General features: G+C 44.3%; 2 protein-coding genes across 2 annotated transcripts in view; both read left to right on the top strand.

The window, feature by feature from the left end:
• TMEM242 (transmembrane protein 242) overlaps positions 1-25,416 on the top strand; it is a 40,590-nt gene extending 15,174 nt beyond the window's left edge. The window contains exon 4 of the mRNA XM_061130582.1: positions 24,324-25,416. Coding sequence (XP_060986565.1) covers positions 24,324-24,422 — 99 coding nt within the window. The 3' untranslated portion in view covers positions 24,423-25,416. The remainder of the gene's footprint in view (positions 1-24,323) is intronic.
• Positions 10,724-11,971, top strand: LOC133047339 (L-lactate dehydrogenase A-like 6B). The gene has a single exon (XM_061130581.1). The coding sequence runs from the start codon at positions 10,739-10,741 to the stop codon at positions 11,735-11,737; it is 999 nt and encodes a 332-aa protein (XP_060986564.1). The 5' UTR covers positions 10,724-10,738; the 3' UTR covers positions 11,738-11,971.
• Positions 25,417-25,907: the final 491 nt, after the last annotated feature.

The raw sequence follows: 25,907 nt of genomic DNA, 5'->3' as shown, positions 1-25,907 counted from the left end.
GCATAGTAGAGTATATAAGTCTCCATTACTTTTAATGGCTCTGTGGTGCTCAGTTGTAAGTTATAATTTACTTAATCAGCCAGCAGCACTTAGACTGTAATCAAACAACGTAGTGAACCTCTGTAGGCATACATCTTTTTGTACTGTGTTTGTCAAGAAATGTGTTCTAAAGACAAAAATGTTATTGTTGAATCAAAGTGTATTTTTTAAAAAATGTTTTTGATATCTGTTGTTAAGTGTCCCCCCAGAAAAATGTATAAAATTTAGAAGATATCAACAATGTATACAAGTTTCCTAGCATCCTTGCCATTAGTGGCTTTTGTTACTCTGAAATTTTTGCCAGTCTGACATATGGAAAATGTCTTCCTTTACCTGGCTCTCTGAAGACCTGCTGCTGTACAGATTTATGGGAATAATCTGTGATTGGAGTCATGCATACTCTACAGCCCCAGTCTTGCCTCCTCATTTAATATAGGTTGCTTTTTTCTCAAAAGCCCAGACCTCTTTTTCTTTAAAAAACTAAAAGTTAAACATGTTAAAACATACATATTTTAAACATTTCTCTAAAAATTGTTGTTTGACTTTTCCTGTTCTAAGTGAAAGTGAAAATCGCTCAGTCGTGTCCGACTCTTTGCAACCCTATGGATTATTACAGTCCATGGAATTCTGCAGGCCAGAATACTGGAGTGGGTAGCCTTTCCCTTCTCCAGGGGATCTTCCCAACCCAGGGATCAAACCCAGGTCTCCCGCACTGCAGGCGGATTCTTTACCAGCTGAGCCACCAAGGAAGCCCAAGAATACTGGAGTGGGTAGCCTATCCCTTCTCCAGGGGATCTTCTCGACCCAGAAATTGAACCGGGGTCTCCTGCATTGCAGGCGGATTCTTTACCAACTGAGCTATTAGGGAAGTTCTTTCCTGTTCTAAGGAAGATCTTATTTAAAAATTCTTTTCCATTATGGCTTATTACAGGATATTAAATGTAGTTCTCTGTGCTCGATGGCAGGACCTTGTTTATCAGTTCTCTATATATTAGTTTGCACCAAATTCCCAAGCCAGCCCTCCCTGCCCCCTGCAACTGCAAGTCGGCTCCCTTTGTCTGTTTTTATTTTGTAGATAAGTTCATGTGTGTCATAGTTTAGAGTCCACATGTAAGTGATATCCTTTGGTATTTGTTTTTCTCTTTCTGACTTCCTTCACTTAGTATTAATATGATAACCTCTAGGTCTATCCATGTTGTTGCAAATGGCGTTATTTCACTCTTTCTTATGGCTGAGTAATATTCCACTGTACATGTATACACCATGTCTTTATGCATTCATCTGTTGATGGATGTTTAGGTTGTTTCCATGTCTTGGTTGTAAATAGTGCTGTTGTGAATATAGGGGTGCATGTCTCTTTCTGAGTTGCAGTTTTCTGTTAATATGTTCCCAGGAGTGGGATTACTGGATCGTAATGGCAACTCTGTTTTTTATTTTTTTGAGGACCCTCCATACTGTTCTCCATAGTGGCTGGACCAATTTACATCACCACCAGCAGTGTGGGAGAGTTCCCTTTTCTCCACACGCTCTCCAGCATTTGTTATTTGTAGACTTTTAGGTGATGGCCATTCTGACTGGTGTGAGGTGGTACCTCATTGTGGTTTTAATTTGCATTTCTTTAGTAATGAGCGGTGTTGAGCATCTTTGCACGTGCCTGTTGATCATCTGAATGTATTCTAAGAAAGATCTTTTACAGGAAGGAATATTACACCTCATCTCTGGGACAATATTGGATGTGCTCTAATAAAACTTATTTTTTCCAGTCTCTTTTTGGTAGCTGTTGCTAGGAATGCTTTTATATTAATATTTGGGCCCACTTCTTAATTACCTTATGACCAACTTGAGGGCTTTTGCTAGTTACAGTCAAATCTCTTGACTTTTTGCTAATTTCAGTTTTTACCAACATTCTGGTATATCTCATCTTAAGTGCATTTATTCTTACACTATGTTTACTCATTTCAAATGAAAGCAGCATTGTAGGGTGAATGCTCAAGAGCCATGTGTAAAGTAAAACTAAGGGAAAGCTTTAGAGTTTTCCCCTTCTAAGATATCTAAGAAGGAAGCGGACTTCATGCTATATACTATTCATTGGTTTAGGTCAAAGATTAAAAACAAATCTGAGTGTCCTGGCAAATTGTTTCATGGTAGCCACTTCTGAGTGGTCTGCAGGGGAAGTCCGAAAAGAGGCTGAAACATTTTTCTACATCCTCGCCTAATCTAGTTTCATTGCTTCCAGAGATTTCTGCTAGCTTCTGCCTCCAGGAAGAGAGGAGGAGAGCTCCTCCACTCCAGGAAGAGAGCTTCAGTTTCTTATTCTGATCACTGCCTGTCAGCAGCCCCAGCCTGGCTTACTCTTCCTGATGGTACCTCCTTGACCGCTCAGAACACGTCATCATGACCTTGCAGAAATGTCTCCATCTGTCAAGCTCTCGGGCCTTCAAACAGCTTAAGCGTTGAGGCCTGGTTTTCCTGGAATCATTTTTAAATTAATTGAGAGTGGCACTGTGCACCGGTTGAACTCAGGTCCGGGGTGACAAGAACATCTCTGTCCCCCTCACTTCCCGATCCAGTGCGGCTCTGACGGGCTTGGCCTCCTGGTGGTGAGAGGCACTCTGTGAAGGTGGAGAAGCACTTTGGTGACAGGGAGACCCAGTCAAAGGGGCTTGCTCAGCTTAAAATGGGAGATAATGACTGATGTACTTTCTTTCTTCTGTTTCTTTTTTAAAGCCAAGGGAGGAGGGAAGAAGGGATTCAGCTGTCTTGGCATATTGCCAAGATTCCTCTTCAAAAACCCACCACTTTCCTTTTATAAGTAAAATAGGGCCCCCAGCATTTTATACAATAAGAATGTGCAACAGTTACCAGGAGAGATAAGCTCTGCCATAGAAGCATTCTTGTTCCAGGCCTGACACAAATCAGGCCTAATTACCTCAAGAATGTTCTCAGTCTTAATGCCATTGGAGGGGTGGTAGCCTTGATTTCACGTGTTTTCTTTTCCTTTGTCCTTACTTTCTTACATTGAGCATAGAAAATTGGGCTCACGTGAGCTGATCTCTAGCCAGAGCATTGTAGAGTGAAGACCTGAGAGTGCAGGCTTTCCCCTTAAGCTTTCTTTTCAAAGGTACCTACTCCTGATTGCTGTGCTGTGTTCAGTCACGTCTGCCTCTCGGCGACCCCATGGGCTGTAGCCCACCAGGCTCTGTCCATGGTATTCTCCAGGCAGGAATACGGGAGTGGGTTGCCATTTCCTACTCCAGCCTATTACTGGTTAGTCACTTACAAATATCTAAAACTATGAAAAAAAAAAATACATCAATTGGGCTTCCCTGGTGGCTCAGACGGTAAAGAATCTTCCTGCGATGCAGGAGACCTAGGTTCCATCCCTGGGTCAGGAAGATCCCCTGGAGAAGGAAATGGCAACCCACTCCAGTATTCTTGCCTGGAAAATGCCATGGACAGAGAGGAGCCTGGCGGGCTACAGTCTGTGAGGTCACAAAGAGTCGGACACAACTGAGCAACTAAAACTTTCACTTTCAGTTCATCAATCAGAGTATGAAATATTCTCTCTAGTTTTCCTGACTGAAATACTTCTAACAATTTTAAGTAATCTTATTTCAAACATGCTGTATGTTTTTCCACAATGCAAATTGTGCTGAACATAACTTCACTTTTTCTTGATGACTTGGATATATCAGTTATTATCTGCTTCTGTGATAAGAGGTGCTGGGCTTTCATAGCTTTTATTCTTTTTGTACCTTTTCATGATCCTGCTTTGGCTGTTGTTTTTCACTTCCCCCCATCCTGTTTAGTTTCCTCCTTTGCCCTTGTATTTTCTTCATGGTTCTGTTCATTCCAGTGGCTTCCTCCACATACAGACAGCTGCCAGGACCGCATCTCCAACCGGACCCCTGAACTCTTAGCTCATGGGTGCATTTGACTGGACACTGATGCTTGGACATCCCACAGGGGTCATGTGTGGTTCCACTTGAACTGTCATTTACTTCCCACTTCACCCCCCAGCCTACTCCCAGCGTCACTCATGGTGAATGGCAGCAGCATGCATCATCCAGCAGTGCTGCCTAGACCGAAAAGGGGGATTTTATTCATGACCACACTCTCCCCCTCAGTCTGGTGTGTCACCAAGTCTTGCCGCTACTGCACCCCCACAGCCCCTGTGGTTGGGGCACCTTCCTGCCCCATGTGTTATCGCAGCTAACATCTGTTCTTCCTGCCTCCCACCTGGCCCTGCCACAGTCTTTCTCCACTCTCGGCTAGGACATGCTGGGCTTCGTCTTCCCCACACCTGCCTGCAGCCGCGCCATGGGTACGGTGGGCCTTTGACACGCCTGTGAGACCGAAGAGATGCTGCTGCCAAAGCCCCACCCCCACGAGGGCATTCGACCTCCTCCCACCCGCCTCTGCCTAAGGACCTCACTCCCGTAACTATCCCCAGCCTTTGCTGATCAACGGCTTCCCTCTGCTGCAATGTGTAGGGACAGGCTGTAGTCTCTCCCACCTCTTGGAGTCTTCTCTTCTCCTCCGGCTACCAGCCTACTTGCTTGCTTCCTGTCATAGAAGAGATTTCGTGAAAGAGTTGCTGTGACCCCTGTCGCACTTCCTCCCCCTTTTGTGCCCAGTCCAGCCTCTTCCCGCACCCGTGAGACTGCTGGTGTCGGGGCTCCAGGGCCCTGCGTGCTGCTGGGGCCAGGTCTTCTCTTTATTCTTGTTACTTGATCTCTCAGCGACTCTTGACACAAGTGAGCCTTCTCCCCTCCATGGAACGCTGTCTCTTGGCTTCTGCCCCTTTCACTTCGCCATTTGTGAGTGTCTCCTTTGCCAGCTCCTCCCCTGAAGGGTTGGCGTGTATGGTGGCTTCATACTTGGACGCCTGTTCTCCATCTGAACTCAGTCCTTGGTGCTGGTGATTAAAAACCGTCTACAGCTGACAATATCCACATATATAGTTTCAGCCTGACCTTCAGATTTGCCTTGAAAGTACACGTGCTCCATCTCTTGTGTCTCATGGCATGTCAGAGCCCCAGGTCCTGACCAGAACTCTTGGGTTTCCTCACCTCCCCAACTTGCTCCTGCCTCAGTCTCTCCCATTTCAGTGAGTGTCACTCTCATCCCCGCAGTTGTTCAAGCCAAAAACCCAGCAGAGAATCATCTTAGATTTCTCATTTCCCATCTTTCCCTTCATCTAAACCATGAGCGCTTGTTAGCTCTGCTGCTAAACATAGCCCGGCTCTTTCATCTCTCTCCATCTCCATTCGTCTCTTGCCTGCTGTACTGAAACGGTTTCTTATCTAGCATCTCAGCTTCACTTTCCCTAGAATTTCTTCCCACACAGATATGTGGGAATGTAAGTAAATGTAAGTCAAATCATGTCACTCCTTTATCTGGAAACCCTTTAGCATCTCCCGTTGAGGAAGTCTCATAGGATGTAGCCCCACCAACCTCGCTGACCTCACCTGAGCCCCCACAAGACCCCTCCCATCCCCCACACTCACCTGGCTCTGTGCCGTCTTGTTCCCTCAGCACACCAGCCTTATTTCTGCACAGAGCCTTTCTAGCTCTGCCCAGGATCCTCCTTCCCTGGGTCTTTGCATGGCTGGTTCCACATTGCCATCCAGGGTTTCAGCCCAGATTTATTTCCCCTCCTCAGAGATGCTTCCCCAGACTATCTAATTAATAGTCCAAATGCAAGAGCCTCTTCACTTCCTCCACTCAGTTCCTCTCTGGTGTTACCCGATTTTCTTTTCTTCATAATGCTTGTTGCAAAATGAAGTTACACTAACCACTTAAAAATTGTATCTGTCTTTGGGAAAAGAGCCTAAATTCTAAGAGGGTGGCGCCCTCATTCCGCCTGTTCCCTGCTGTGTCCTGGGCACCCATCAGAGCCTCGCACGGAGGAGGTGCTCTGGGGGTGAAATCTGATCACACCGCCATGTGGCTTCAGTGGCTCCCTCTTCCCTTGAGAGTACGTTCCAGGTTCCCTGATATGGTTTATGAGTCCCTCTGTGACCCGGCCTCTGCTTATTCTTTAGCTGGTTGATTCTCAGCTGGGGGTGGGGGAGATGTGGGTGGCAGTTTTGCTGCGTCCCACCCCTAGCCAGGAGAGAGAGCTGGCAGTGTCTGGAGGTCCTTTCGGCTATCATAACTGCAGGGGAGCATCTAATGGATGGAGGTCCGTGGTGGTTTAATTGCAAAGTCCTGTCCAACTCTTGGGACCCCATGGACTCTGCCCGCCAGGCTTCTCTGTCCATGGGATTTCTCAGGCAAGAATACTGGAGTGGGGTGCTATTTCCTCTTCCAGGGGATCTTCCCAACCCAGGGATTGAACCCCCATCTCCTGCATTGCAGGCTGCTGCTAAACATCCCCACAGTGCAGAGGACAGGCCACAAACAATAGTCTGAAGTGTCAGCAGTGCCACAGTTGAGAGTCTAGCTGTTCCTCTTATCCTTTGTCATGGTCAGAGGTCTGCGCCCGCTGAAAGGTCATATTCTTTCTAGCCATAGAGCCTTGTCCTTGCTAATCGCCCACCTGGAACACACTTCCCCTCTTTACTGTTCCCAGCTGCTGTTGACCCTGTTTATTGCCTTGATGGAGGCAAATTAAGCTTTAACCTTTACAACGTGAAATTAAATCTGTTTTGGCAGTTTGGAGTTTTATATAAAGATAACTTAAGTTTCTACCTCAAATTGAAAGTAACTTCCATACACAAACATTCTTGTGTCTTTTTTTTTTTTTTGATGGGTAAAGCTATTGTTATGAGGACTACAGTATTATATATATTTGTCCAATTGCAGGGAATAAATGGCTGAATTAGTAAAACAGCCCCTATGCAGTTAGTTTAATTTTTTGACCATAGGCTCTTTCTCACTTTTTAGATATGATTTAGTATGTTTAAACACATATTAATGAATTTTAATTTCTTTGTGCCATGTTTTCATGTTTTCCTTTTTAATGATTAATATGAGCAGCTTGCCAGTTGATGTTAACAGTATTTGAATACCATAAGTAGGAAGTTGGTCCCTGGGTTGCTTTTTGAATTGACATTCTACCTTTGTTCTACTCACGGGACAGAGCTTTGTGGCCCTGCTTTTGTCCTTCCCCGAGCAGTCCCACTTTTTGTCCTTCCCCGGGCAGTCCCACTATTGCTGATGAAAGAAAATACTTTCAGGTTCTGTGTGTTGTAAAGACCCCCACATGAGGATTACAAAGTTAGATAGAGTGTGTATTTATGAGCAATAGAATCACAGCCCACTAATTTTTAAAAAACTACAATTTGCATGTTACAATTTTTAAATCACAAGATTTTAAAAAATAATTGTGTTTATATAATGCTCTGCTTGCATGCTGGTGCGTTTGTAGCTTGTAATATTAACAGAACCCTCATTGCATCTTTTTTTTTTTTTTCAAATCCATTTGTGCATGGATTATTTTTTTAAAACTTTCCACAGAACAAAATATTTTAAATAACTTCAAAGGATAAAAATATTCCTTCTGCCATTGCATATTTATCTTACTGTGTTTCTAGCACTGTAGACTCTTTTTTAATTTTATGTTCTAACTTGCTAAAGGTAGATACTAGTTTTGAAAGGGATTAAGAAGTCTTTTAGTTTACTCATAGCTTTATCTGAAACTTATTGTATCAACCTTGCTAAAAAACCCCAAATAGGCACCATTTTCCTTACCCCTTTATTAAAAACTCCACACCAGTGGATTCTCCAGCCCTGCCTTTCCATCTCATTCTCACCTGTTAGCCCCCAGAGCCTTACTTGACTCAGTTCTGTAGTTATTTCCTCATTCTTTCCTACCATGAACAGTGACTGAATCCCTGTTCATGTACCAAGCTCTGTGCAAGAGGATAAAGATATGCTGTTAAATAAAAGGTGTTCCCTTTGGAGTGACAATTTCATAAGTAATTACGTTTGTGTGTGATAAGTCCTGTAATGGAGAGAGGTACACAGTGGTGGCAGATTTTTAAAAAGTTACTTCTCCTTGGGAGACTGTAGAAGACTTAGGAGAGGGTAGAATGTTTGAACTGGATTCCTAGAGAGAAAAAGGGCATTGAGAGCTAGGGATGAAAGTCCAGGTGACTTAGTTTACAACATTCTTGGAGTAGCTGCTCGCTGGTCATCTTTATTTCCTGCTTCCTCCCTCCTAAGTGCTGTAACCAATAGTATTATGGCATATCCTGCCGTCAGCTGTAATATTAAAGTGAATTTGGAATAGATAATTTGAGTTAGATTTTCCATTCAAAAGGAATAATGAGCCACCTAAGATAGAAGGTCATTAGGGAGCTGGCTAACTGTAGCTGCCTTTCTCCATTTTGGGGGAGTCCTAAGTCATCTCTTCATCTTTTTTAGTTCTTTCCTTCTTATCTCAAGACTTATTATAAATAAAAAGCTGCTTCGTTTGAGATACTTTATAGAGTGTTATTTTTTTCAAAATTGATTTAGTTGTGGCTGAGGGGAAAAACTGAAGAGGCAGCTGTCATAGTGATTGTATTTCTGCAGAGGTTCAAACTCTAGGAAGAAAATTAATACAGAAAGAAGCCATCTAACTAAGTCTTTATGTCCTTGAATTTCATCCTCAAGAACACTTATAAGGAAAATGACTGGTGAAAGGAGTCATCGTAGGAAGAAGGTGGGAGCAGGCATCAGGTTAAAACATTTCAACCTGTGTTGAAACATTTCAAGCTGTGACTCAGATAAAAGGAACAGTAGGTATCGGAAGTTGGTGTTTTAAGAGGATCCCTCTAAGATGTCAGCCACCATTAAATGAATATCATTTAAAGGATTCCACTTTTTGATTTGACAAATGGTTACCATATATCTGACCACCAGGGTGAAGAGGATTCATATATGTGGTTACCATTCTGTGTATCATGGAGCGCATGCTGTACTATCTGAACGGGGTGCCAGCAGGTCATCCTGAAACAGGGTGCTGGAGCTTTGTGAATGACCACACCTTTCTCTCCCCTCACCAACTCTTGTGCTTGCTGTTCCTCTCTTCCTGGACTGCTGCTCAGTGGCACGAAGAGTGAGAATAGCTTTTCAAGTCTGAATATAAAATATTCATTTTGTCAAGATTTAGTATTCTAAAATGGAATATATGTATATATACATACACAAGACACAGTATTTTTGTGCATATACACGGGTTTTTTCCTGTGAGGAGGCTGCGTATCCACATCACAGAGCACTAACCACTATACAATCACGGCAAGGCTGCGTATCCAAGAGCTCCGCTTGTTGTTGCTGGGTAGTTGCTCAGTGTGTCCGGCTCTTCTGTGACCCCACGGACAGCGACCCGCCAGGCTCCTCTGTCCATGGGGTTCCCCAGGCAAAGAATACTCGAGTGGGTTGCCATTTCCTTCTCCAGAGTCTTCCCGACCCAGGGATTGAACCCACGTCTCCTGCTTGGCAGGTGGACTCTACCACTGAGCCACCAGGGAAGCCCAAGCGCTCCATTAGGGGAGGGCATACTGCTTTCTTAGGTGAGGGGGCAGCTTTGAGAAATCATTACATGGTCAACTTCTGTTTATACAAGTGAGGAGAAAGTACCATTATTTTTATTTGGACTTACATAGTTTATTGGGTTTAAGGGTGTGTGTGTGTGTGTGTATACAAATATATGTACATTATTTCATCAAATGTAAATTTTTTATTTTGTTAGAAATTTGAAAGGAAGTTCATAAGACTGACCAGAGCTATGCAGAGGAATGTAAGATATACTGATGCCATGTTGTACTAACTACTTTAATCAGCAATTTGATTTCTGGGTGGGTCAAAATTTGCCATTTTAAAGATATTTAAGATATATCATCATCCTCTTTTTACTTGAGAAGTCATTTGTGATCAGGACTCTTGACCAGGAGGGTTCCTTTTCATGAGAGATAAGTAACCCTGCGAGTTCTTACTGTTTGGCTCACAGTGGGCTCCTTCCCTCTGTCGTCAGGACCCTGCGACTCCCCCCCAGTTACGGTCCTGATTGGCATAAAGACAGCGGAAGTCTTTCCAAATAGAAGGTTCTTGAAACAGGTACAACGGGAAACAGAAGGCCTGTTTTTCCCGCAAATGCAGGAAAATGGTGCAGGAAGCCATTGGGAGACAAAGGATTCGCACCTGATTATTCTTGGCAGGAATATCGTTAAGAACATTTAACCGTATTTTCATGTGTACTTAATGGGAATATTTTTATTGGCATATGTCGTAAAAACAAAATCAGTAATATCAAGGATCTGAGTTGGCCCATTATACATACTAAGTATTGGAGAGAATTAGCGGGTTTCTAAAACTTTTTAACTCCAGAATTCATTTGCTAGAAGTAGCTTCCCCTTTTGATACTTTGTTGAGGCCCTTTAGAGGCCACGCGCGCTGAGCCCGCCTTGCGCAGCCGCAGTAGCGGGCTGGATCAGGTGCTGCGAGGCCCCGGCCTTGCGCAGCCGCAGTGAGGGCTGAGAACCGGCCAACGGTCACAGTCTCCTTTCGAGCTTCTAACGGTGCTTGCTGCTTTCTGCCTTCACCTCTGAAGTGAATAGCCATGAGCTGGACTGTGGGAATCCTGCGGGGCAGCCAGAGAGCGGGCACTGTGAGGGCGAATTTCCTGTGCCCGGGAATGGCCCTAAGCCCCCGCCCGCTGGCCGCTATACCCCTCCGGGGCGCCTGGGCCGTGGCCCCCACATCCAGGATGGCGACGGTCAAATGTGAGCTGATGAAGAATTTCTCTTCAGAGGAGCCTGTTCGCAACAGTAAGATCTCCATCGTAGGAACTGGATCGGTTGGCATGGCCTGTGCTATCAGCATCCTATTAAAAGGCTTGAGTGATGAACTCGCCCTGGTGGATGTTGATGAAGGCCGGCTGAAGGGTGAGACAATGGATCTTCAGCATGGCAGCCCTTTCGTGAAAATGCCAAACATTGTTTCCAGCAGAGATTACCTTGTCACTGCGAACTCCAGCCTCGTGATTATCACGGCGGGTGCACGCCAGGAAAAAGGAGAAACACGCCTTAATTTAGTCCAGCGAAATGTGGCCATCTTTAAGTTAATGATGTCCAATATCGTTCAGTACAGTCCGCGCTGCAAACTGATTGTGGTTTCCAATCCGGTGGATATCTTAACGTACGTAGCGTGGAAGTTGAGTGCCTTTCCCCAAAACCGTGTTATTGGAAGTGGTTGTAATCTGGACACTGCCCGTTTCCGTTTCTTGATTGGGCAAAGGCTTAGTATCCATTCTGAAAGCTGTCATGGGTGGATCCTTGGAGAGCATGGGGACTCAAGTGTTCCTGTGTGGAGTGGAGTGAACATCGCCGGTGTCCCTCTGAAGGAACTGAACTTAGATATAGGAACTGATAAAGATCCCGAGCAGTGGAAAAATGTTCACAGAGATGTGGTTGCTAGTGCCTATGAGATTATTAAAATGAAAGGTTATACTTCTTGGGCCATTGGCCTATCTGTAGCTGACCTAACAGAAAGTATTTTGAAGAATCTTAGGAGAGTGCATCCAGTTTCCACCAGAATTAAGGGTCTCTATGGAATAAATGAAGAAGTATTCCTCAGTGTTCCTTGTATTCTGGGGGAGAGTGGTATTACTGACCTTATAAAAGTAAAGTTGGCCCCCGAAGAAGAGGCTCGTCTGCAGAAGAGTGCAAAAACACTTTGGGATATTCAAAAGGAGCTTAAGTTTTAAAGTTGGTTAAAACTAACTACCATTATTAAGTTAGTGACCAAAGATAGTGGTTATGGTCTTGTGTATGTCTAGTTTTTGAATAAACTTGAATTCCTAAAATTTGGAGACAGGGGTAGAGTGACTCCCCTATTTAGCCCCCCCCCCCTTTTATTTAGCATCCAGATTCTAGGTTATACTTTTTAACAGTTCCTAAGTGACTGCATCAAGTAAGGTGTTTTTGTACCAATGATTTATCAGTCCTTGCTTTATGTGTGTGTGTACGTGTAGAGTTGCCAATTGTTCCAAAAAATGAGGGATGCAGGTGTTTGTTGTGTTACAGAAATGCTGATTGTTTTCATTAAGTCCATGTTCATTCTTTTGCTCTGGGTGCATTATGCCTATGTTCATTTATGAGTAACTTCCTGTACAGTGTGAAAATAAAACTTACACACAGAAGCTCTGTTACTGAGCCATCAGTATCTTCATTCCCCTGTGACTATCAGCCAGACTTTTTTTAAAAAAAAGGGGCATCATAAAATGGGAGTGCAAGCAGGTTCTGTGTTTGTGTATGCTCATGTTATGTGTGCCAGTGAAGTAGGATCATTAGGTAAAATATGAAAATGAGTGTGACTTGGTAACTATTACAGAGTATTTCTTTACATGTATTTTATTGGAGTGTAGTTGACCTAACAGTGTTTCAGGTGTACAGCAAGGTAATTCAGTTATACATAAATACATATTGTTTTTCAGATTCTGTTACAGGTTATTACAAGATACTATAGTTCCCTGTACTATACAATAAATCTTTGTTGCTTGCTGCATATCTTTTTAAATTAGAAATCTAGCATTCTAGTCATATTAAGTCAAACAAATGGAGTCGAAATGTCATAAATTTTTTATTATTTAATGCAGTAAAATATAAAGCTTTTAGGAAGAGGCCTGACAGTCATAGGTGGTTCACTTACTAAAAATAAAGCCTGATCGAAATAGTTTTAGAACTGCTGCTGAGAACCTGACCTGTTAGCACATTAAATCAAGAAGCATGTTATAAGTTGTTCTTACTGGGCTGAATCTTAGCTGCAGGGCATGCCCTGGCCCTAAGACACTCTAGGGTCATCCCTGTTGCTCAGTTTACTGCACATTAACAGAAAGCTTTTGCTTTTGAATTGTGCCCCTGTTGTTAATCATTGTCATAATAATTGACCATTTTTAGTGAGTACTTCAGGGATTGTATTTTTCAGAAAGTTACATGTTCACTTTTTATTCCTAAATCAATTGACTTTATTACAGATTCCTGATTGTATGGATGTGATACAGTGAAGGTTTAGGAGAAAGATGCTTGTCTGACCTTTACCTAAATAATGGGACTTAGAAAACGAGAATCTTAGCCTTCCTAATGCAAATGAGTATTAAATAAATTACATGGTATGTTTCTCATATTTATGTGGGTATCAACAGGCCTAATCAAAAATTGAAACATACCAGCAGCTACTCTCTAAATTAAGCCTAGTCCTGCTTAGTTCAGTTTTACTAAATAGACATAGGACTAGGCTGCTGCTGCTGCTAAGTCGCTTCAGTTGTGTCCGACTCTGTGCGACCCCATAGACGGCGGCCCACCAGGCTCCCCCGTCCCTGGGATTCTCCAGGCAAGAACACTGGAGTGGGTTGCCATTTCCTTCTCCAATGAATGAAAGTGAAAAGTGAAAGTGAAATTGCTTAGTTGTGTCCGACTCTTAGTGACCCCATGGACTGCAGCCTACCAGGCTCCTCCATCCATGGGATTTTCCAGGCAAGAGTACTGGAGTGGGGTGCCATTGCCTTCTCCGACATAGGACTATAATCCACCCCCCAAAAAACTGACTCTCTACTTAACCAAGCTGATCAGAGCTCCCACACTAGTTCATTGAAAATATCAAAATGTTCTGATTTCCTTGGAAGCTGTGTCATATAATGGGATTAATCAATGTGCTGAGCTCCCTGAAGGTGGGAAGAGTGGTGGTTTGGTTTTTCCAGGTGATTCTAAAACCTATTTAAGCTTAACACCAAGTTTCTCTTCCCCTTTGTCCAACCCTTAAGTTTTTATTCTTCCGTGTTTTAGCCAAATTTAACATAATAATGAAGGATATCAGAGCCTGCCTTAGGTCTGTTTGGTGATTTCTCTTCACCAGCTATGTCAGTCAGGATAGGCTGGGTTATATACTACAGTAAAAGAATAATCTCCAACTGTGTGGCTTAGAGGTTTCTTTCTTTCCTAAAATTCACTGGGTTTATGCAACTCTCTAGGGAACCTGTCCTCCACAGGCTGGCTTCATACCTCAAGTTTCTTTCATCTTGAGGCACCACTGCAGCAAACAAGTTTCCGTGATTGCTATGGAAAGGGGAGAGAGGCCTGGAGGCTGGAACACTTGCAATAATATGCTTCACCTTGGAAGTGACACAGATTTCTTTTACTCATATTTCATTAGCCAGAATGAGTCACATAGTTGCCTAACTTCAAAAGGGTAGAGAGGTATTGTCGCTCACTCACTCAGTCGTGTCTGACTCTCTGGGTCCCCAGGGACTGCAGCACGCCAGGCTTCCCTGTCCTTCACTATCTCCCAAAATTTGTTCAAACTCATGTCCATTGAATCAGTGATGCCATCCAGCCATTCTCATCCTCTGTTGACTCCTTCTCCTGCCCTCAACCTTTCCCAGCATCAGGGTCTTTTCCAATGAGTTGGCTTCTCACATCAGGTGGTCACAGTATTGGAGCTTCAGCTTCAGTCCTTCCAATGAATATTCAGGATTGATTTCCTTTAGGATTGACTGGTTTGATCTCCTTGCTGTCCAAGGGACTCCAGCACCATAGTTCAAAAACAACAATTCTTCGGCGCTCAGCCTTCTTTATGGTCCCACTCTCACATCTATAAATGACTACTGGAAAAACCATAGCTTTGATGACAGACCTTTGTCAGCAAATGATGTCTCTGCTTTTGGATATGGTGTCTAGGTTTGTCATAGCTTTTCTTCCAAGGAGCAAGCGTCTTTTAATTTCATGGCTGCAGTCACCATCTGCAGTGATTTTGGAGCCCCCCCCAAAAAAGTCTGCCACTGTTTCCTCATCTATTTGCCATGAAGTGATGGGACCAGATGCCATGATCTTAGTTTTTTGAATGTTGAGTTTTAAGCCAGCTTTTTCACTCTCCTCGTTCACTTTCATCACGAGGCTCTTTAGTTCCTCTTCATTTTCTGTCATTAGGGTGGTGTCATCTGCGTATCTGAGGTTACTAATATTTCTCCCAGTAATCTTTTTTTTCTCCCAGCAATCTTGATTCCTTTCAGCTTGTGATTCATCCATCCCAGCATTTCAAACGATGTATTCTGCATACAAGTTAAATAAGCAGGGTGACAAAATACAGCCTTGACATACTCCTTTCCCAATTTTGAACCAGCCCATTGTTCCATGTCTGGTTCTAACTGTTGCTTCTTGACCTGCATACAGGTTTTTCAGGACGTAGGTAAGGTGATCTGGTATTCCCATCTATTTAAGAATTTTCCACAGTTTGTTGTGATCCACACAGTCAAAGGCTTTAGTGTAATCAGTGAAGCAGAAGTAGATGTTTTTCTGGAATTCTTTGTTTTTTCTATGATCCAATGGATGTTGGCAATTCGATCTGTGGTTCCTCTGCCCTTTTTTTCTTTTTTAAAAAATGCCACAGGGATTTTTATTATTAACACCAAAAACATTATGTATTGGGGTACAGCCAATTAACAATGTAGTGATAATTTCAGGTGAATGGTGAAGGGACTTAGCCATACATACACATGTATCCAGTCTCCCCAAAACTCCCCTCCCATCCATTTCTCTGGCTTTTTAAATCCAGCTTGTACATCTCAAAGTTCTTAGTTCATGTACTGCTGAAGCCTAGTTTGACAGATTTTGAGCATTACCTTGCTAGCATGTAAAATGAGTGCAATTGTGTGGTAGTTTGAACATTCTTTGGTATTGCCCTTCTTTGGGATTGGAATAAAAACTGACCTCTTCCAGTCCTGTGACCACTGCTGACTTTTCCAAATTTGCTGGCATATTGAGTGCAGCACTTTCACAGCATCATCTTTTAGGATTTGAAATAGCTTAGCTGGAATTCCATCACCTCCGCTAGCTTCGTTTGTAGTAATTCTTCCTAAGGCCCGCTTGACTTCACACTCTGTGATGTCTGGCTCTAGGTGAGTGATCATACCATCATGGTTATCTGGGTTATTAAGACCTTTTTTGTACAGTTCTTCTGTGTATTCTTGCCACCTTTTAATCCTTCTGCTTCTGTTAGGTCCATACCATTTCTGTCCTTTATTGTGCCCATCTTTGCATGAAATGTTCCCTTGGTATCTCTAATCTTCTTGAAGAGATCTCTAGTCTTTCCCATTCTGTTGTTTTCCTCTACTTCTTTGCATTGTTCACTTCAGAAGGCTTCATCTCTCCCTTATAGACAGAAGTATTACCCCCTGTATCCAGAAGCAGATGAGTACTGGCTGTCAGTAAACACTGGGATTGGAATAAAAACTGACCTTTCCCAGTCCTGTGGCCACTGCTGAGTTTTCCAAATTTGCTGGCATACTGAGTGCAGCACTTTATCAGCATCATCTTAGCATTCTGAATAACATGGTCACCATTGCAAGATGTACATATTTCAGGCTTTTAAAGTCATTTTTAGGGAAAGTGGGCACATGAGTAGAAGTTGGAGAGGTCTTTCCAGGTCTCAGAACCACAGTGGTTGTGGGGAAAGAGCCTGGATGCCAGTGAGGCAGTTGTACTTATAAATCAGATCACCATAGGTGGGTTAACCTCTCCGACCTCTGGTTTCTCGTATATAAAGCGGTGGTCTTCATTTCTGCCACAGAGAATTGTGAAAAGCCTATTGCTTGGTGGGTCTGGCACATAGGTGATCTTAAATGGCAGACATTATTCTTGTTCAGGAAGCATTTACAGTCTTACTCAGTTTTATGAGGAAGCTGAATTTCCAAGTTCCTCAAAATTCCCGTTGGCACTGTAATTACTGATAGATCCAAAGGCTTTCTCATCAGTTGGTCCTATAAAGCTTTCATTATTCTAACCTCAGCACCGAGGCTGGCAGCCATCCTGTACCTGCAAGTGAGAAAATTGACGCTAAATGAGCTATTCAGTGGCAAAGACATTTTAAAACTTGGAGCGCCTAATTCCAGTAGCTGTCTATTTATTAGATGCTGTAAGGGTTTTCTCAAATTCATTAAATTGGGGATATAGCCTTAGCTTTTAAGTAATTTTTCAGCACACTATATATATCACCAAAAGTTTTCATGTTGTTCTTTTCCTTGCCAAGACAGACACGGTAAATGTGTAGTAATATCCCATGGTTCACTGCTGGCATACTGGCTAAATCGCCCTTCAGAAAGCTGTTGCAGTGTGAATGTGAGTAGTAACATTATTAGAGACAAAATCTTGAATCTATTCTAAACCTAGAACATGAATCAGAAAATCCATATTAGTGACACATTACTTGTAATCATTTTCCTATTGTCATAACACTCAGAACTGCTGCCTTAGAGACTGCTCAGTTCAGTTCAGTCGCTCAGTCGTGTCTGAGTCTTTGCAACCCCGTGGACTGCAGCACGCCAGGCCTCCCTGTCCATCACCAACTCCTGGAATTTACTCAAACTCATGTCCATTGAGTCAGTGATGCCATCCAACCATCCCGTCCTCTGTTGTCCCCTTCTCCTCCCGCCTTCAATCTTTCCCAGCATCAGGGTCTTTTCAAATGAGTGAGCTCTTCACGTCAGGTGGCCAATGTATTGGAGTTACAGCTTCAGCATCAGTCCTTCCAATGAATATTCAGGACTGATCTCCTTTAGGATTGAATGGTTGGATCTCCTTGCAGTCCAAGGGACTCTCAAGAGTCTTCTCCATCACCACAATTCAAAAGCATCAGTTCTTCAGTGCTCAGCTTTCTTTATAGTCCAACTCTCACATCCATGCATGACTACTGGAAAAACCGTAGATTTGACTAGACAGACCTTTGTTGGTAAAGTCAAGTCTCTGCTTTTTAATATGCTGTCTAGGTCAAGTCTCTGCTTTTTAATATGCTGTCTAGGTTGGTCACAACTTTTCTTCCAGGGAGCAAGTGTCTTTTACTTCATGGCTGCAGTCACCATCTGCAGTGATTTTGGAGCCCCCCAAAATAAAGTCTGCCACTGTTTCCACTGTTTCCCCATCTATTTGCCATGAAGTGGTGGGACTGGATGCCATGATCTTAGTTTTCTGAATGTTAAGTTTTAAGCCAACTTTTTCACTCTCCTCTTTCACTTTCATCAAGAGGCTCTTTAGTTTTTCACTTTCTGCCATAAGGGTGGTGTCATCTGCATATCTGAGGTTACTGATATTTCTCCTAGCAATCTTGATTCCAGCTTGTGCTTCATGTAGCCCAGCGTTTCTCATGACGTATGATGTACTCTGCATATAAGTTAAATAAGCAGGGTGACAATATACAGCCTTGATGTACTCTTTTCCCTATTTGGAACCAGTCTGTTATTCCATGTCCAAATCTAACTGTTGCTTCCTGACCTGCATAACAGATTTCTCAGGAGGCAGGTCAGGTGGTCTGGTATTCCCATCTCTTGAAGAATTTTCCAGAGTTTGTTGTGGTCCACACAGTCCTTTGGCATAGTTAATAAAGCAGAAGTAGACATTTTTCTGGAACTCTGTTGCTTTTTTGATGATCCCGTAGATGTTGGCAATTTGATCTCTGGTTTCTCTGCCTTTTCTAAATCCAGCTTGAACATCTAAAGTTCACGGTTCAGGTACTGTTGAAGAGACTCCTGCTTTCTGACGATGTTACAGCCCAGCACTGTTGGACACAAACTCTGGGACTCGGGATGAGGTTCTTGGTGCAGTGGGCTCACTGCCTAGGAGTGCCGTTCGTGTCCCAGTCTTTGAGTAGAGCATCCTGAGTTGTGCAGTATGCAGTGGCCCTGTTTAGAAGGGTAGGCTTGTCATCTGTAACCACAGAGAAATTCTCCTTGGTCCGAGAGGAAGAGGGATGAGGAGGACTGCAGCGAAGAATCCCAGAGTCTAGAAGATGCTTCAGAGCTAGACTGAGTTGCTGGGTGGATACTCAGGTTCCCAACATGCCCTGTCCTCATCAGACTTCCGTGGTGTTAGCGTAGGGGGATGGTTTTGTGGCAATAGCTGTAATTATTATTGTGGAACTCGGTATATTTGCTTTATAATTTGCTTAAACGTACTCAGTTCCTAAGTCTTTTGTCAAGCACATTTTTCAGCAGAGGAGTGTTGTTGACCTGTGACAGTGTATCACTGATAAGACCAACACCTCTGATCTGCATGTCAGAAATTGAAATAGGTGGAAAAAAACTAAAGGTCTTCATTTAACTATCCATGTACTATAAATAGTACAAGCTTAGAGACTTTCTACGAGCCTTTCTGCTGAAAGCGACTTGAGGCCCTGTTTATAAGGAGATGCCCGGTTTCCATTTCCACAGCTGTAAAATTTTAAAGGTTTCTTCAGTGAAGTATAGGTGATACGCCATATTATATAAGTAACAGGTGTACAAAGTAGTGGTTCCTAATTTTAAAGGTTATGCTCCATTTATGGTTACATTGACCACATGCCCTGTGTTTCACAGTATATTTTATACCAGTGGTTTTTACGTCTTAATCCCCTACCCTTACTGTGCCCCTCCCCCTTCCCTTATCCCAGTGGTAACCACTGGTTCCTCATATCTTTGAGTCTGTTTTCTTTCGTTGTTGTTGTTATATTCACTAGTCTGCTGTATTTTTTTAGATTCCACATATAAGTGAGATCATACAGTATTTGTCTTTCCCTGTTGGATTTATTTCACTTAGCATAATACCCCCCAAGTCCGTCCATGTTGTTGGAAGTGGCAAACTTTCATTCCTTTTTATGGCTGATTAGTATTACAGTGTACACATACCACATCGTCTTCATCCGTTCATCTGTTGATGGAAACTTACGTTGCTTCCATATCTTGGCAATTGTAAATAATGCTGCTAAATGAGCATTGGACTGTCTCTATCTTTTTGAATTAGTGTTTTTTCTGGCTATATTCCCAGGAGTGGAATTGCTGGGTCATATGGTAGTTCTGTTTTCAGTTTTCTGAGAAGCCTCCGTACTGTTTTCCACAGTGCCTACACCAATTTGCCAAATTACACCAATAGTGTACAGGTGTTCCCTTTTCTCCACCAACATTGGTTATTTGTGTTCTTTTTGAAGACAGCCATTCTGACAGGTGTGAGGTGTTATCTCAGTGTAGTTTTGATTTGCATTTCCATGATGATCAAGGATCTTGAGCATCTTTTCATGAGCCTGTTGGCCATCTGCATGTCCTCGCTGAAAAAATGTCTATTCATGTCATCCGCCCATGTTTAATTGGGTTGTTTGATTTTTTTAATTTTGAGCTGTTGATATTTGTTGGATGTTAACCCCGCGTCAGTCTTATCATTTGCAAATATCTTCTCCCATCCAGTAGGTTGTCTTTTTACTTTGTTGATGGTTTCCTTTGTTGTACAAAAGCTTTTAAGTTTAATTAGGTCTCATTTATTTTTGCTTTCATTTCCTTTGCTTTAGGAGACAGATCCAAAAACATATTGCTGTGATTTATGTCAAAGGATGTTCTGCCTATATTTTCCTCTGGGAGTTTTATAGTTTCCAATCTTACATTTAGGTCTTTCACCCATTTTTACGTTTTTGTGTATGGTGTTAGAGAATGTTCTAATTTCATTCTTTCACTTGTCCAGTGTTTCCCAGCAGCACTTACTGAAGAGGCTGTCTTTTCTCCATTATGTGTTTTTGCCTCCTGTGTTGCAGACTGATTGACCGTAAGTGCACGGGGGTATCTCCGGGCTCCGTCCTGCCCCACTGATCTGCAGGCCCGTTTTTGTGGCAGTGCCGTGCTGTTTGGCTGGCCTCCGGTCCAGCTGGCTGCTAGACCCTGCCTTGTGTGGAAGCTGCCAGCTGCTGGGCCGGGTCATGAGGCAGCTGACTGCAGAACCTCAGGGAGCCCTGGGGCTAGTACTGGCGTGTGGAGTCAGAGTCTAGAAGATTCTGGGGCTGTTGTCTGCCCACTGCGGGGTGAAACCAGGTCCTGGACTCAGTGCTCGGACTACTGGCAGGCGGAGCCAGCCTTGGAGTCTGGTTACAGGGCCAAGGGTCTCAGAGCTGGTGTCGGATCCCTGGTAGGGGTGGGGGGAGCAGGGGAGATGGTTCCTGGCTCAGTTGGGTTGGCCTGGTGCTGGGGAGACGGGCTCACAGGCTGTATGACTGTAGTTTTCCTGTATCTGGGGCCTGCCCCTGGTGAATGAGGCCGGCCTGGAGGCTAGAGCAGGCTTCCTGGAGGACAGGGCCGGGCCCAGGGGGCTCTGGGGCTGGTGCCTGCCCACTGATGGGTGGAGCGGGTCCTGGACCCTCTGGTGGACAGGGCCGTGTCTAAATGAGGCAACTGGGCTCCTGAGGTCTTAAGGCAGCCTGCCTGCTTCCCAGCCCCGTTAGTCGCTTGGCCTGAGGAATCCCAGCAGTGGGTCAGGTCTTGGCACTGATGAGCCACAGGGAGGATCCCACACGGGTGCCTCCAGCACCAGTGTCAAGTGCTAGAGGGAGCTCCCGAGAACAGCGGCCCCGTGTCTGTGCCCCACTGTGAACTGCAGTGGCCTCCTAGCTCTCCAGGAGACACTCCAAGACCAGCAGGTTGGCTGACCCAGGCTGCTGTCAAATTACTGCTTTTGTCCTGGATCCTGGAGTCTGAGATTCTGAGATTCTGTCCTTTAGGAGTGAAATCTCTATTTCCCCAGTCCTCTGGGACTCCTGAAATCAAGCCCCACTGGCCTTCAAAAGTCAGATTCCCTAGGAGCTTGCCTTCCCGGTGCAGGGCCCCCAGGCTAGGGAACCTGACATGGGGCCAGAACCCTCGCTTCTCTGGGAGAACCTATGCAGAGTATTTATCCTGTGGGTACCACCTGGGGATGTGGGACTTAACATATCCGGTCCACCATTCCCCCTCGTCGTGCTGTGGGTCCTCCTTCGTGTCTTTTGTGGTGAAAGATCTTCTCTGGCACGCTCTAGTCTTTTCGTCGGTGGCGGTTCCACAGGTAGTTGTGACGCTGATGTGCTCCTGGGAGTTGGGCTCAGGTCTCTCTGCTCCGCCGTGCTGGCTGGGCTTCTCCTCAGCTCTAAGTAAATAAAGGGCCACGTGGTGCTCTTATCCCACTTCTTTCCTTCCCTTCACCTGGCTCGGAAGCCTGTCTGTTCGAGTTAGCTGTTTTTCAGATATGATTCCTTCTAATGGTTCAGTTACTCACAACCCTGGGAACAAGTAGATAATCCTTGGGAAATTAGAGCAAAGGAAAAAAAATGGGCCAAGAAAAGGAAATGGGAGCACCCAGCCCACCCCCACCCCCACCCACCCCTGGCTGGAGCAGAGCAGCCATTCTGCACGCTGCCTCCCAGGCCTCATCCAAGTTCCCGCCTCCGCCTTCTCAGCGACCAACCTCCTTCCATCTCCCTGAGAAGGCGGGACGGTAGATGAGTCTATTCATGTCCTGGTGGCTGATACCCGACCAGGAAACCCTGTCTTTAGGCTCGGCTGTAACAGACGTTCAACCAGAGAGGTGCCGGGAAAGACCCAAGCAGTGCCTTGCAAATCCTGGCCAGAGGTGTCTTTCAGCTGAGAAAGTCTGCAGGGGGCACTCTTGGGTATTTTGGACAAAGCCGCTGTTTTTGTGGGCCATCCTAGACATTGAGCATCCCTACCCCCAAATGCCAACAGTGATCCCCTGTGACTGTGACAGCCCGACTATCAGGACTAAGAGAACTTCTGCTTAGAACTACATTTCCAGTCGTCCCCCGCCACACCCCCCCAGGGACAGCGCACTGCCTTGAGTTGGAAACCTCTCACGCAGGGTTCGTCACAGTACAAACCAGAGGGCTGCATGGGAGAGGGGCTGGGGGGACAAATACCGTGGACGTGTGTGTGTGCCATCAAGACCGGGGTCTGGGACCCAGACCTTGAGGGTGGTCATGGACCTACAGACCTCTTATGATAGATAACCGTATGTATCTTCAGTTATCAGAATAGTTAAACCACAATGATGCGACTGTAAATTAATGCTTTTGACAAGCATGCTGTGATATTTACATCCACCTGGGCTTTGCTGTTGGAACATGATGTTTTGATGCTGCTGTTGTGACGACAGCTGATGTATGTGGAGCACTGCCAGGTGCTGTGCTTAGTACGTCATCTCAGTCCTCTCAGCTCCGTAAGCGGGTCATTACCTCCATCCTGCACACGTGGAATCTGCCCCTTAGCGAGAGGAAGCAGACTTCCCAAGTAGGTGAGTTGGGCTTTGAACAGAGAGGTCTACTTGATAACAGGGTCTGTGCTAACAGCGGTGCTACCGTGACTGGAGTAAATGCCCCGAAATTAACAAGCTCCAAACAGGATGCACCTCCTGAATTGGGAAACAGCACAAGGATTCAGCTTCTGATTGAAATTAAGTAAGCATCAACATTAAGGAAAAAAAAATACTGACTCTCAATCACTCCAAGAAATGGCTTACCTGTTGCTGTGAATCCAGGGTGCTTCACAGTTTGACTGAGGAGATCTGTATCCTCGAGAAGTAATGGTTGGGTTGTTGCTCAGTCGTGTCTGACTCTTTGTGACCCCATGGACTGTAGCACGCCAGGCTCCTCTGTCCGTGGGGCCCCCAAGGCAAGAATACTGGAGTGGGTAGCCATTTCCTCCTCCAGGGGATCTTCCTGACCCGGATCGAACTAGAGTCCTTGCATCACAGGCAGATTCTTTGCCGCTTAGCCATCGGGGAAGCCCGGTTGGGAAGTGGTTGATGAGAAGACTGCAGGGCTGTGTGAACAGGACCATCTAGGTGTAAAGAATGAATTGGTGTGGAGCTACTGTCACCTACGGTAAAGACTGTCCACCTCCCGTAAGTTACTGTTCCCCACCCTCGGGGCCGTGCACAGAGGTGGACTTGATCTGGCACGTCAAGATCTTCCAAACTCCTGCTCCAGGCCCTTGATTACAAATCACTGTCTGCTGGGAAAACTTTTTCAGAGATTTTTCAACACTGTCGGTGCCTAAGAACATTCTACTTTATCTGCCATTCATTGATTCCTCCTTAATTTAGCCCCTAAGTTTCTTCTCCCGACTCCATCCTTCTGGCCCCCAAATTTTTCTAAGTTTGAATAGTCTTAGTAGATTTATTTATTTAGATAGAAATCCCATTCTCAGCTGCATCTTTATATGTGAAGGCCAACAACGTAAGCTGTCTTCTGGTAGGAAATAAATGTCATGGACGATACAGAGCATGTTGCCTTTCAGATTTAGAGTTTTATGTTATTTAAGGCCCAATAGACTTATACTGGGAAGAAGAAAAGAGGTCTGTCTCACTGTCTTCCAAGGCAGCAAGGACAGTCTCTTCCTTTTGTTGGTCTTTGCTCAGTACCCACAGCAATGACGTATCAGTCAGCCAGCAACGGGGTCCCATCTCTCATTTTGGCTCTTTTCCCCATCTTTTAACATTTGATGACTGATTTTTTTCATCTTTCAGATGAAAGACTTTCGAAATAAAATGCAGTCAATATTTCCAGCAATTCCCAAGAACTCTGAGTCGGCTGTTGAGTGGGAGGAAGCGCTGAGATCCAAATGAGAGGAGCACGGTGGATGGAGTCTGGACGATTGCTACGGGGAAGGCTGGCTTCGCCGCAGCCCCGGAGGGATGCGAGTGAGTTCTCCTGGGGAACACACAGGTTGCTGACTGACCTCTGGGCTGCACGGCATTGCGTGTTCTCACAGGAGCCTGCTGTCATGACTGGGCGCTGCTCTTTTACAGCTGATCTGGTTATGTTCCCGTGAGGGGGAGGGGGTTAGGGCTAGCAACGTTTGAAAAGTTAGGAAGACTGTTTAAAAATAATTATATGGGTACCTTCTCTAGGTGAAGGAAATCCCAGGGGAAATACTTTTATGACTGTAAAAGTTGAAACCCAAGTTTTCCACCTGAAAAAAAAATTATAATAATGTATGATGGAAAATCTTTATAAACAGACTGGTACCTCAGTGTGTCTAACTAGGTAAGCTTCAGCAGCCTCGCCTGTCAGCACATGGCCGTGAGGACCTGGAGGACGCGCTCCTGGAAGTGACGCCCGTCCGCAGGCGGTGCAGCGGCTCTGCGGTCCTGAACGCGGTCTGCAGTTTGTGCGCTGTTTACCTGACGGCCTCACTTTCAGGCCCTGTAAACCTGATAATTCTTAGACAAGAAGCCAGTAACAGATTGTGATAACCTTGAAAAAATAATCCATGGAAAGGATAATCATGCAAAAACAATGATATTTTGGGTATAAAATGTACTTTTTTGACAAGTTGATTGTAGGTCCCTAAACATTGCCTGACAGTTTGTAGTTTTATCTCAGTTGTCAATATTAAAATAGACCGGTTATCACCTATCTTAACAAATATTTTTAACCAGAAATGTACCTGCCTGAGTATTGAGTCTCTAGGTGAATTAAAATTTTTTAAAGAAAAGTACGTTTACTATGTCAGTATGTCCAGAAAAATAACCTCTGGTTGAATATCATTGTGTATTTTCTTTATAATTGCTTAGGCTCTAATTAGCAATCAGTTTAATAAAGTACATTTGAAATTTATCTCTTATAATGAAACCTTTTCGTTTTAAGGAAAAGTTTTAAATGAAATGTCAAGTGCATAATTAACATTTTTCTCTGGACTATCTTACCCTGTTAAAGTTGCGGTATTGTTAATTAAACAGGTGTAATCAGCGTCTGGGATTCATATGTAACCTGTTTAAAATCCAAGACTAAAAAGGACTGTGAAATTTATCAGGGTATGTAAAGTAGCAAAAACTCTTCACCCACCTTTCATTCTTAACTAAATCTCTGCAACAAAATATCTCTAGTGTTTGAATGAAATGAGGGAAGCAAAGTCCGGAGGAAAACTGAGCAGGTTTTGTCCCTGTTAAGAGTCTCAGCCTGGGTGGCTGGTGGGTGCGCGCTGGAGGCCTAAAGCAATGAACGTTTACATGCCTGATATTTACAAAGCCCTTTCCATATGCGTCTCTTGTCCTTGAGGGGTGGCAGGGGACTCCCATAAGTGATGATGAATCACCTGCTGCAGAAAG

The sequence above is a fragment of the Dama dama genome, chromosome 26 (genome assembly GCF_033118175.1).
Source record: "Dama dama isolate Ldn47 chromosome 26, ASM3311817v1, whole genome shotgun sequence".
Taxonomy (NCBI): domain Eukaryota; kingdom Metazoa; phylum Chordata; class Mammalia; order Artiodactyla; family Cervidae; genus Dama; species Dama dama.
Note: the sequence above shows the minus strand (reverse complement) of the source record. Positions and strands in the feature narration are given on the sequence as shown.

What these genes read in the sequence shown, in the direction of transcription:
- LOC133047339 (XM_061130581.1), top strand. Translation starts at nt 10,739, where the DNA reads ATGGCGACGGTCAAATGTGAGCTGATGAAGAATTTCTCTTCAGAGGAG.